The 12,421-nt window shown below is 47.8% G+C and overlaps 1 protein-coding gene across 7 annotated transcripts in view; it reads left to right on the forward strand.

The window, feature by feature from the left end:
• KLHL3 (kelch like family member 3) overlaps positions 1-12,421 on the forward strand; it is a 56,657-nt gene that overhangs the window by 25,302 nt on the left and 18,934 nt on the right. For all 7 annotated transcript variants that reach the window (XM_035338406.1, XM_035338407.1, XM_035338408.1 and 4 more), the window contains 2 exons: positions 3,516-3,637; positions 10,750-10,912. In XM_035338406.1, the coding sequence (XP_035194297.1) occupies positions 3,516-3,637; positions 10,750-10,912 (285 nt within the window). The remainder of the gene's footprint in view (positions 1-3,515; positions 3,638-10,749; positions 10,913-12,421) is intronic.

Consider the following 12,421-nt stretch of genomic DNA (forward strand, 5'->3'; position numbering starts at 1 on the left):
CTGATCTTTAGAGGTCACCTGAGCAGGAACGCGGTGGTGCAGAGCGGGGTCGGGGCCGCTCATGTTTCCATGCAGGAATTCTCCGGACGTGTAATCCCTCACGCTGCGAGTTAAACAGTAATCAGCTAACCACCAGCCGCGATCATGTGGCTGCCTCGGCGCTGCCCTGGGCTGGGTGACAGCCTCTGCGGGGCCCCCAGCCTGTCCCGGGGCCAGCAGGGCAGGCAGGGAACAACTCCCCATTCGCTTTTAGTCCAGCTGCTCCTAAATTTCTAAGGCCTGGATCTTCCTCTTGCAAAGGCCGAGCGTGTGATCTGCTTCCAGCTGTGTGTTGTTTCAGTCTCTGGAGGGTGAGATTTTAACATCGCAGCCTGGCTATTGGCCGCGTTTCATTTTTCAGTTTTGCTTTGCACGTCAGCAGTGCGGCTTGACAGCTGTGCACCTGCAGGGTGGGTGCAGGATGGATGGGGCAGCAGCAGCAGCGTGTGCTGAGCCCCTGCTGGAGGAAACGCTTTTTGGGGAGCTGGGGGGACCCCAGGCAGTGCTGGCAGCCGCCTGGTAGTGGACGGTCAGTGTAAAGCCTTGAGCAGTGGGAACCAAACCGAGACCCACGGCTCGTCCCCCGTGTCCTACACTTGCTTTATGGGTGCTGTTGCTGTAGGTTGGGCCTGATTTTGGACTCGTGGATGACCTTGTGATGACTGTGGGATCTGTCTTACACCACCTGGTGTCCTCTGGTTAGGCATATCTCTTGACAACAGCTTCAGCAAGTCCTAAAATAAAAAGGCACGTTTTCCATTTGTATCCTCCCCCACTGAAGGAGAGATGGGACCCAGCACCTCCTAATTCTTTACTGGCTTTTAGAGCATTTCGGATGGGCGGTCCTTGGCACCATGCTGTGTGGGGATGATTGGTGACAGTAATTTCCATCAGTGTAGAATAAAATGTGATAGTTTCGGGAAGGACAACAGACACTGCAGAGATGTTGCTGGGACTGTTCCTGTGAGAAACGTGGGGGGATTTTGGCAGCAACGCGGAAGTCTTCATTTCAGATCTCTGTCAGCCCCCGTGCATGAGGGGCTGTGGCTTTGGTATTCAGTACGCTTGTGAGTTCTCCTCCTTCGGTACATCTCTGACTTGGGAAACAACAGGAGCTGGGAGCTGGGAAGCATCTTGAGCGCAGTAAATCTGAGGCAGGGCAAGCTGCTGTGCTGGGTAAACAAGGCGCTGTGAGCCGCTGCAGTTCTGACAGCAGCCTCTCGTGACAAAGCCGAAGAGCTGAGCAGGCTGGCGGCAGGAAAAACTACAAGGAGGAAGGGAGAGAGCAGCGTTGGTGTTGTGTATGGGGCATGAGGGAAATGTCTTCACAAGGCCCTGGTGTCTGCAGGGTGCATGCCCCTAAAAAGGGTCTGCTTGCAGGCACGCTGCCTGTTTTCACATCTCTGCTCCCTGTTACCCTGTCCCTTGTACCTGCTTGGCTGCAGCACAGCCCAGCACCCGTTAGGTTCATTTCCAGCACAGCTCTCATCTAGGGGAGATGCCATTAATGCTCTGAGTCACTCTGTCATTAAGGTATCGGGTGAGGCTTGGATCTGACTTGAGAAAGTGGGTAGGGTTTGTGGCCTGTATTTTATTTCTTATTTTATTTTTGTAAGAGGACGTGGCTGGAAGGATCTGGTCCCAACTCCACTGCTGTCCCTGTCCTGGGACATCATGTGTGAGACCCCTCGGTGGCTGTGCACGGGGACGTTGTCAATCCAGAGCCAGTGGGGGACGTTAGCATGCAGGGCTGGCAGCTTGCTGGTGGGTGTAGAAGCCCACACTGCCTTTATTTTTGTTGGCTGTGTCACATGAGCGCCACACAGACGGATGATGTTGTTGGATCGGTCCCTCCAAGCTATTTCTGTATCGATATTTCCGTATCGATCATGGGTGAGAGCATCCCAGCCTCTCCTCTGCCCCTGGTTCCAGCGAGCTCTGTCAGTGCTGTAGCTGCTCCCCTTTGCCCCTCGCCTCCGTAGGGTTTTTGTCTGGATGCTCCTTGCAGGCAGCGCCAGCTCCGCGTAGGCTGGTGTGTGTGCACTGGTCTGTTCTCACAATCCTCCTCTCATCTCTGGAGATGGATTTTTTGGGGGGAGAAGTGCTGGGAGATGTTTATTTTGTCAGTCAAAAAATCCTACCTGCTTTGAAAGCCCCCCAAATGTAGGTCGTTTATCCCTTTGTACTTGTACATTTGTATTCACGGGCCTCTCTGAAAAAAAATTCATTTGATTTTAAAAATAGAAGTTGGAGCAAATATTATTTCAGTCTCTTTCCCTTTGGGTGGCGTTGGCCCTTCTCATACTTATGGTCTGGCCCGACTCCTGTTATTTACCTCCTCATTGGCATAAGCAAAGCCCCAGAAGTTTAATTTCCAGGCTCCAGGTTTTGCTCAGGCTCGGATCCCTTTTAGCATCTGACTCCGTGCCGTGTGCTGTGCACTTAATGTGCCCGGCTGTGTCTTGTCGTGCTCGGTATGGGGATGTAGGCTGTAATTACTTCTCACATAGGCTGCAGAAACTATTTTTCCTCTTAATCCCACGGCAGTATTGAGTCACCAGGTTTCTTACAGTAGTGATTATTCATGTCCTGGTTTAAGAATTGACATTTCTTCAAGCTGTCCTTTGTCTGTCTTTATTTTTTTTTCATCTGTCGTTTCCTTTCTGCTCTGGAGCTTGCTCCTTCTGTTCTGTGGTTCCTGGGGATCCTGCTGATTAAAGCCTGGGCTGGGTGATCTCACCCCGCGTGTGAAAGCTGGAAGGGGCCCTGGGGAGTCTTTCCTCCTCCTTCCCACTGTGTTTTTGTTACTGGGACACGCTCCTGTACGCACGGGGTCTGTGTGCATGGTGCCTGCAATGACAAGTACATCTTTTTGCACAGATGCTTTTTGTAAGGTGCAGCTGTGCGGACAGGTTACAGCAAGATAATTTAGGGGAGAAGTGTGCAGCACACTGGGTGTGTGCTGGTTTTCCTCAGCAGGTTTCAGGTTATTCTTCAAGAAAGGGTGGTGCTATATTTTATCGTAGGGTATACCATGAAGCACCCTAACTCAGCTGCTGCAGATGATTCATCTACCCATACTGATATTTAAATATATTAATAAAGCCCTCCTAAGGCTTGTCCTCGGTCTCTTTGTGTCTGTCCCTGTGATGAGACGTGGCTGAAGGCTGTATTGTTTTTTCAGCCCCCATAGGTGTTTGAATGCGGGTGAACTTGAAGGTTCTTATCCTGCAAGAAATGGACCTTGCTGCATTTGTTGATGCCTTTTATCTTACACTAGTGTCTTCCACTGTTGAGATGCTCTTTAGGCTGCATTAAGAGGTTCTGAGAGCCTTGCTAGTTGCCCTTGGATAGTCAGGGATAGTGTTAGGGCAGTCTATTAGATACCAAGAGTATGTGCTGGATATGTGGGGAGCAAGGGCTGAAAAGAGCTCCTGCCAAGCAAACTCTGACTGTCCTTTTGAAATGCTTTTCAGGAGACATGTCTGAAAGTAAAGCCAAGAAGATCGAGATAAAAGATGTCGATGGGCAGACGCTGAGGAAGCTGATTGATTACATCTACACAGCCGAGATAGAGGTCACGGAAGAGAACGTGCAGGTGAGTCTGGCTCAGCTGCTCCCTGGAAACCCAAGTCAGAAGCTTGAAACTCAAAAGCCTTGGAGAGGGGTGAGTGATCTCTTCAGGCTGTGGGAAGTAAAAGGTTGAGCTTAAAAGAGCTCCTTCCAGCCTTGTTCAGTCTTGAGGCACTTTGCTGCTTTCCCTGCGCCTAAGTCATGTTGCATTTAGCTTTAGTATCAAGCTCTTACAACGAGCTTAGGCATTTGCATTCCAAGAAGCTGCTGACTTGTGGGTCAGTCTGTCAAAGGTCAGAAGATACTCCAACAAGCAGCGAGTCGAATGTGGTTTTAAGGTCTGGCAGAGGAATCTGCCTGTTAAAGTTCTTCTGGGGAGTTTGATTAGTTTGGCAGAGCTTTGAGTGGAATATATTGTTGAAATGAGGGCATTCTTCCATTCTTTGTGTGCGTTCTGTCTTGGAGTTCTTTGAGGTAAATATTTGTCTGAAAGTGGAAGGGGTAATTGAAAGGCAGCCTTACAGATAAAGCAGGATGCAAGGAAGAGTGTTTTGCTGTCTGTGTCACATGGCTGTGGCTGCTGGTAAAGCTTTTTCTCTTCTGTTTCTTTGTAAGAAAACGGCTGTGCACTTAGCCACTGATGTCTGGAGGGGATGCTGGGAGCTTGTGTGCAGGCGTGCTTTTTGCTTGTTCCCTGGTTTTGTTTGCAAGTGGCAGTTTAGGCCTGTTGTTGTCCTCTCGGTGATGTGGGCATCGGGCAGGGGATCAGCAGCCAGTGTCAGAGGGAGGGGAAATGCTGCTGCCTGCATTCTGTTGACCTAATTAAGATGGCAAAATTAGACTGGCACGAAGTCCTTTACTGCGTGGAATTGAGTTCTTGCTGTGGATGGGACGTGCTCACCTGCTCTGGTCCCTTAGGGAGGGCCCAGGTTCTCTCTGTGCTGTAGTGTGTGGCTCTTCCTGCAGGAACCTCTGCAAAACCTGACCTGTGTCTGCTGTGTGGTCTGAGCCCTGGGCCATCCTTTGTGACCCAAGCCTGTGGGTGTCTTCTTTCTGCCCTCCGGTGGTACAAACTTGTCCTTCTGGCCTGCTCTCGACCTGGCTCTTGTCGCATCATATTGTGGACCCCCCTGGTTGCTCTACGGTGAGGCTGAGTAAGCCAGGCCCCTGGGGACCACCGGTGAGGAGACCTTCCAGGTGTTTTTGCAGCAAAGAAGCTGATGTTCAAACCCCCCTGAGCTACCTGTCCACTGCAAGGTCCCGTGCTTAACTGCAGTGTAGTCAAGGTTGTAAGGATCCGAGCTCCTGCACTACTCAGGTAATACGTAGTGGGGAAGCAGAGTAGATTCCAGGACTTCTGGGGTCTTCAGGTGCTGGAGGAAAAATGACATTTACACCCTGTCAAGCTGCCATCTCTTCCTGGGGGAAATGTGAAGGCTGTATCCATGTGCTTTTGGAAACGTATGCGTTCCTTCCCTGCTCTGGTTGTTAGGTGGCCCAGAAGCACCCACTCGGCACGTGGGATGTGCTGAGCTCCAGCTGCCATCTGGCGTGCTGGATCCCGTCAGTCTGCATGGAGAGAGGCTTGCCTGAAGTTACTGCACGTGCTCTAGCTTTTCCTGCATGAGAGCACCTCGGTGCTCGTGTAGAGCTGTACCTGTGTATGAGCAGGGTGGCTGCATGGCCAGCTCCATCCCACTCTACGTTGGCAGGATAGACCTGCCCCGAGAAGTCCAGGTGTTGCATTTCCAGTCAAAAACAAAAAATAACTTTTTTTAGATTTTTTTTTTTTTTTTTTAGTAAAACTTAACCATATTCTGCTTTATGTTGGCCTAGGGATTTTTACAGAGTTGAAGAGCCATGCCTATCCTTATATTTTGGCTCACATCTCTCGGACAATATGATCAAAAATGTGTTTGGTGAATACTAAGATTTAGGCAATGAGCTTTTTCCCAGTCTAATAAAGCACTCCCTTTTCTTCACGATTTATTTAAATATTCACACTGTGAATAACTCTTTAGTCTGGAGGTAAATTAATTCATGAGAGCTAAGAAATGAAGCTGATCTAGAGCAAGATCAACTGACTAGACTGTTTTGTTATGTTAAAAATGTCTGTCTTGAAAATATTTTGTGGAATTTGATAGAATTTTGTGAAGCCCACAGAAAGATTAAAGAGAACAGAATGCCATAAACAGGTTAATGGGCACAGAGAGAAAACTCTACATAGAAGAATATCCTGTGATTCCTCAGAAAGGTTCACACAGGTTAAGGCAAACCAGCGTGAACAATTAAGCCCTTGGTGTGGATTAACAATGGCAGCCTTAGGAAGACGTGAGCAGTTTTGGTATTTTACCTTGTCACGTCCTCCTGCTGCACGGCTCCGTCAGCCATCCAGCTGGAAGGGTGCCTCGGTGGTGCTGGTCTGCGATGTTTCAGCAACGTTCCTTCACCGTCTCATCGTGAGACTTCCTCAGTTCCCAGCAGCTATCTCACATCCGGAGCTCTGATTTCCTAGCTGGAAGAGGGTGCATTAAAGGATTAAAGGTTTATTTATTTATTTATTTTGCAGTTTGACACCCAGTTGTTCAGACTTCCTCAGCAGATGGAAGAAGTGATTTCTGGGTATGCGTGCCAGTTCATTTCATTGTAGAAATTACAAGAAAAAAGACAGTTAAATGGCATTAATTGGTTGTTAGGTGGCCTGAAGCTGTTAATGCTGGAGCTGGCCTATGGACATCCAGCAAATTTATCTCAGAGCACTCTAGAGAGTTATTTTGCCATATATTAGGAGGCTTAGAGATGCTCACACTCATGTTGCTGAAGCAGGTGAATTTTTGGCTGGCTTTGTCTTTGTTGTGGTGTTTTCTCTGCGTGGCAGGAGACATACTGCTCAACAAATAAGAGCCCAGCGCTCTTGTGCCAACAGCGTCGTGCTGCTGGAGCACAACATCCTGCAGGTGGGCTGGCAGTGGGAGGTGGGTCAGAGCTGTTGTTGTTCAGGGAGGAAGGTTTTCCTGAGGCTTGAAAAACAAGGTTTTTAATCCGTGAGCAAATACAATGGGGGAAAGCTCAGAAAACTGATGACAGAAGTCAACAGCTGCCCTGGATCTGTAGGTTGGGATTGAGTGACACAAGAATTGGAGCAGTTGCGTGTGGAGTTCCCCTCTCCAGGTACAAGTTGCTCTTCTGCACCTGTGGTAAACATCTTCCTTTTGGAAGGCAAGAAATTATAGGAATGATCCATTTGGGCTTCCACTTCAAAGAAAAACCACTTCTCCACCCAGAAACCCAGTGTGGTAAGCATCTGCATGCACGAGGCTCTTGGTGTGCTTATTTTGGAAAAGAAATTGTGCTGAAGCTCACAGAGATCATGGGTTTTGGGCATCCAGGTTGGTTGTGACACTGAATGAAGAGGAGATCTGGGAGGAGGCCTTTCATTCTCCGAGGAGCTCCTGTCTGTAGACAGTGAATACAGTCCTCCTTCAGCACTTTGTACCCATCCTTAGCGATGGCACTTAATTACTTGCAGCCTGAGAATTACCCTTCCAATTAAGAAAGTCACTACCATTAGGGTTGCAATGATTCCCTGGGAAAAGTCCTGATTAACCTGATTTCATGATTAAATTCCTATTAATGAGGAGCGGCATACCACATGCGTGGTGTCCTTGTACGCTACTGCAGTCTGAGGTATGGCTCATGGAAAGAAAAACGAAGAGATGTCTAGAAATAACTGACTGGGGGAAATAGATGTTGAAAGTGTCAGCATGCAAATATAATAATCATAATTAAAAATGTCTCGAGAAAGGAGGAAAAAAGCTTTGCTAGCATCTAACGCTTCCTTTTCAGAAGTGTGCTTCCCCACCTCGTGTTTCCCAAAGGACTTAGAACTTCAAAACAGAGGAAGGAGAGTCTCGGGGGGGGGGAGGGGGGGAGGAAGTTTGGGTACTGCAATGATGAAGGTTGCTAAGTGGGTCATTTCATCTCCCATCCCTCTGCACGCTCCAAAAGCTGCAACTTCAGTTAGTACAGTTTGCAGAGCGCCTTTCAGCTCAGCGTTAGGAAATGCAATAAATCAGGTCTGTTTTCTCCCTGCTGTAAGAACTCGTTGCTTTGCGTCACTCTCCTGGGGTGCTGGAGAGTCTTCCAACAGCAAGGCAGAGTTGTGGGCTGGGGGAAGTCATCTAGATCAGATTGGCCTTACAGAAAGGTGAGAAGAAACTCGTGTGTGGCATCAGAGGACTGTGCTGGAAGCCCGGCAGGTGCTCCTCCACTCTTTTTATCCCATTGTTTACCAAGAGATGGTTTAGCTGTTCTGTGCAGTGAAGTTGGAGAAGGTAGATTAGGAGGGAAGTTGCAAGCTACTCCCGTTGTCTCTCTCATCCCTGTATCCCTTCTTACGCCTGTTCCTGGAGAGGTTTGTGGCTTTCTGATGCTGCCATGCATGCTGCTGCCTTGGCTATTCCACCCCAGGTCGAGCATTTAAGTAGAAGCACCATTGTTCACGCTTGGCGCTGCCTGGTAGCAACTGGGGAGTGATAAAGCCTTAATTGCCTTCCTTACGCTGAAAAGCCACATTACAATGACGCCGTTTTATCTCTGTTCCATGTGCACTGTTGAGCTATTAAGTAAAAACCGAGCATTTAACCTGCCTTGCAAATGTGAACTCTTCTTGTTTCTCTGCTCGTGGTTTCCCCCGGGAGCTGTCTCCCTGTTTGGGCAGATGCGTGGTCCCAGCTGTGGCGCTGGATGTACTGCTGAGGATTACAGCCAACACCCTTTTTGGCTTCCAATTTGACTAAATTGTCCAAGCAGCTTAAAAGCTTTAATGTCTCTGCTTTGGCGAATGCTCCTCTCCCCGTTTTGCAGAGGAATAGTGCAGGTTGCCTCGAGGGTGAGGTTACCTGCAAGGCTGTGGCAGAGGAGGGAACTAACCCTGGTCTCTGAAGCCTAGCGTTAATGCCCTGAATATGGAGTGAACCTCAACGGCAACACAGATCACTTTTGGCTGAAAGATGTTTCTGGTTCAGAGACATCAAAGGGTTATGAAAGTATTTAATTGCACAGACAATGTTCTGTTACACTTGAGGCTGGCAGAGAGTCTGCAGGGTGAGAGCACAGCTGGAGAAATGGATGGTTATTGCTGTTTTGTACCATAGATGAGGTTCTGGACATAATTTATTTAGCAAAGAAATCAATCTTGGTAGCAATAGCAGGTAATTTTGATAGTTTTGAAAGATGATTGGATCTGGTGAGGAGGCTGATCTGGTAGAGAGGCCAGATGAACAGTACGTTCTCTAAATTGTTCGCAGTAGTTGGAGTTCAAATATTAAAAGCCAAATCCAGACCCAAGTGAGTAACTTGCCTGGATTTTAATGGAGTTGCAGTTTGGTCCTGCTGCACGTTTAGGCAGGGCATTTCCTCTTGTTATTTCTAAAGGAAACAGACATTGTGCTAGCGGATATCCCTTGCTTGCTTTTTGCCTTCCCTGGTTTAAAAAAAAAAAAAAAAAAAAGGTAAAGTGGTAAGATGTTCAGCTGGGAAATAAGAAAGAGAAAATCCACTCATCTGTTGATAAGCTATTTTTATCCTACTTCTAAAGCATTATATGATAATGCTCCTTCACAATAACTGCAGTGATGTGAGGCCACTTCTCTGCTGCGCTGTCAAACCAGCTTGAAGCTGCAGGATAGCAGTACTGGGATGCCCAAGGGGCTCTAGCAAGTGGGTGTCAGTGACCATAGGGAACAACCTTTGTCTCACAGGCAGTATCCCCAAATGCTTCTGCTAGGCACTCCTGCTTGGTGGGTAGGGTGTGCTTGGAGGAAGCTCTGGCTGGTCACAGGTAGCCTGCAGGGAGTCCCCAGCCCTCGTGCAAGTCAGGCACTCACCTTTCTGCTGCTGGAAGGAGCTTGTTCAGCCAGGTAGAAAGTTGCTCACGGCTAGGTTCCAAAACTGCAAGAGCATTGCCATCTCGATTTAATCAAAACCACAAACTAATCTCCTCCTGGCGTCAAGAGGCTTGGGGCAAAATGGGCTCCCAGGTTAATTCCCAGGTTAATTGTTTTTTTTTCTTTTTTCTTTTTTCTTTTTTTTTTTTTTTTACTGTTGCCTGTTGAGGTGGCTGCATGGCAGCAGTCAGGTACTGCAGGTGTGTGGTGGAGCTGGAATGTGTCAAAGGCTTAGAAAACACCCGGGGGGGGAGTTGTGAGTGTCCTGCCCTGATGAGAAACTGAGTGTGGGGGGAGGCAGGCAGGGAGGGGAGGTCTTTTTCCCTTTTCTGCCATCAAGACCCAAGGAGGTGAGTGCTGTTAACCTGCTTGTTTTGTTTAACTGCCACAATTTTTTTTTGGTTGGAAATAGTTTTCCGGAAATCTGTGCTCAGATGGTGAGCACAGATGCCCGGGTTGAAGACCATGTGTGAAGCAGCCAGAGCTACGGAAGAGCTGGGATCAGAAATGTCTGCAGTTGCTGTAAGACATAAGAAAGGAAGTAGCTGATGTCACAGGCTGTAACATCCCGACCGATGTTATTTTCTACTTCCTATCCTTGCTCGTTGACCTCCAAAATGGTCTTCCCAGCAGATGTGGCATTCCTGACCCAGTTTTGTCTCTCTTTTCTGCCCTTGGTTTTGTAGGTACAAAGCAGTACCTCATTTACAGATGCAGTCATGAACCACAGCACCAAAGTGTCCACAGATTTTGTGTGGCTGAGAACGGGGGCCGTTGATTTGAATAGCTGGCCCCATCTTTCCTGAGACCCCCTCTGTTACCAGAACCAGCTTGAGCTTGCTGTCTCCCTTTCTAGTGGGGCAGTTTGGGCACCCTGCTCAAAAGCCAGCATGGTTTTGATGAAAATAAGAAGGCTCAGGGTTTTGAGGGTGCTGGGGTGGTGTGGGCTTTGAATGTGATGGTAAAACATGCAAAGAATATAAAGCTCTTCAGGGGAAACCAAATCTGTGGGCAGGACCTAGCTGCAGCAAAGGCAGAGATTCAGGTGTATCCCTGGTTGCTTTAACCTTCTTTCTTACACCCCACAGTGATGTGTCGCTGTCTGGAGGGGGGTTGCATCTAACTCGTGCAAGCTGGGAATTAAACTTTCTCTGTTGCTATCTCCAATTTCCCTTTCTTGTTGTTCCAGGTTTTGTTGCCAGCTGCTAGCTTATTGCAGCTGATGGATGTTAGAAAAAACTGCTGCGACTTCCTTCAGTCCCAGCTGCATCCCACGAACTGCCTTGGAATTCGAGCTTTCGCAGATGTGCACGCATGTACTGAGCTGCTGCAGCAGGCAAATGCCTACGCAGGTGAGGAAAAGGTCGTCTGTTTGTAAACCTGCTTGTAGGTGCAGCAACTGATAGGCTGAGCAAGATCAGCACGTAGTGGTTGGTCTCATCGTGCTTCTAGTATTAGACCAGGGAAGGGAATGTACTTTGTGTTTGTTGTAGATTTGTGGCTTCTTGTGATGCTGCAAATTGTGAAATGTAGTTTGGTGGCAGGGAAATGCCCAGACGGTTAAAAGAAAAACAAAAAAAAAAACAACACCACAATCCTCTGGGTTCCAGCCTGCAAAATAGTTCCTTGGAGTGTTCCTGGTAAGCTCTTTTGGCTTCCTGCTCAACAGCACGGTGTTGGAGTGCTGGTGTTCACCCATTGCCCTCTCAAAGGGTGTGCTGCCCTTTGAGTGCAGGAAGCAGTCGCTGGGGATTTGTGCACTCTGGGGATAACTGGCAGCGGGCAAAATTAGATCTTGTGAGTGGGAATGGGAACACTCAGCTAAAACAAATTGTCATGCAGTTTGAGCCTCTGATCTGTGGAGCAACAGTAGCTTACACCACGGGTATATAAACGCTAATTTCCTTTATTCCTTCAGAGTGGGTGTGTTTGGTTGCAATAAGTAGGCACAGGCAATGGCTTTCAGCATTCCTTGTCTGAGTTGTAAATGTAAATCTGTTCCAAGTGGGCCTGTACTCTTAACTCCCCTGCACTTTCCAGTCTCCTCTGGGACAGTTGCCCTTGAACTCTGCTCAGAATTTCTCTACTCAGTTTGTTTTTCTGCTTTTGTGTCTATTTATATAGGCAAAAACACACCTGCTCTCTCCCAGAGCCACCTGCTCTGGCCTGCACCATTTTCCTTGCTATGTTTTTGTCCTTAATTGGACCATAAGTGGGCTCAGTGGAATAAAAATGTGCCCACCGAGTCCTCCCCTATTCTCCTGCAAATAAATGTAAAACCTTTTTCAGCTGCTTTGGCTGTATTATCCCCTGGAGGAAAAGGTACCCTGGAAGGAATGGTTAATTTTGTAAAGGCTTGCTTGTAATATCTCATTATCCTTGCTTCCAGGCCCTGTTTAATCTTTAACCCAACAAGCAGTGCATTCACTGTATATTTATTTGGTTGTTTGGCAATTAGAAAGTCTGCTTTGTTGTTTTATTGGCCTTCATAAGTCCCAGTTAGTACAGTAGCCCATGTAATGTTAATGGAACTCCATTAATAAAAATGCCATTAAAATTCTTTTCGCTGTGTTGTTTATGTAACAGCATTAAACCAAGACAGAGGTCCCCAGGCTCAAGAGCCCCTGTGTGCGTGAGCTCAGTTCCTTGGGAAGTGCTTGCTTCTGGCCAAAGGATAACCTCAGTGGGTAGAGGAGCTGCCTTGACAGAAGCAGGCACAAGTTACTTTATTAAAATCAGTAAATATTTTTACTTGCTTCCAACAAATAAGAGACCAAATATCTTTCTACTGCCAGATGCCAATCCAGAATGAATAGGAGATTGTGTCCAGAAGTCAGAGTTCATACAGATTACTGTGTCAG

This window comes from Oxyura jamaicensis, chromosome 13 (assembly GCF_011077185.1).
Source record: "Oxyura jamaicensis isolate SHBP4307 breed ruddy duck chromosome 13, BPBGC_Ojam_1.0, whole genome shotgun sequence".
NCBI classification, from domain to species: domain Eukaryota; kingdom Metazoa; phylum Chordata; class Aves; order Anseriformes; family Anatidae; genus Oxyura; species Oxyura jamaicensis.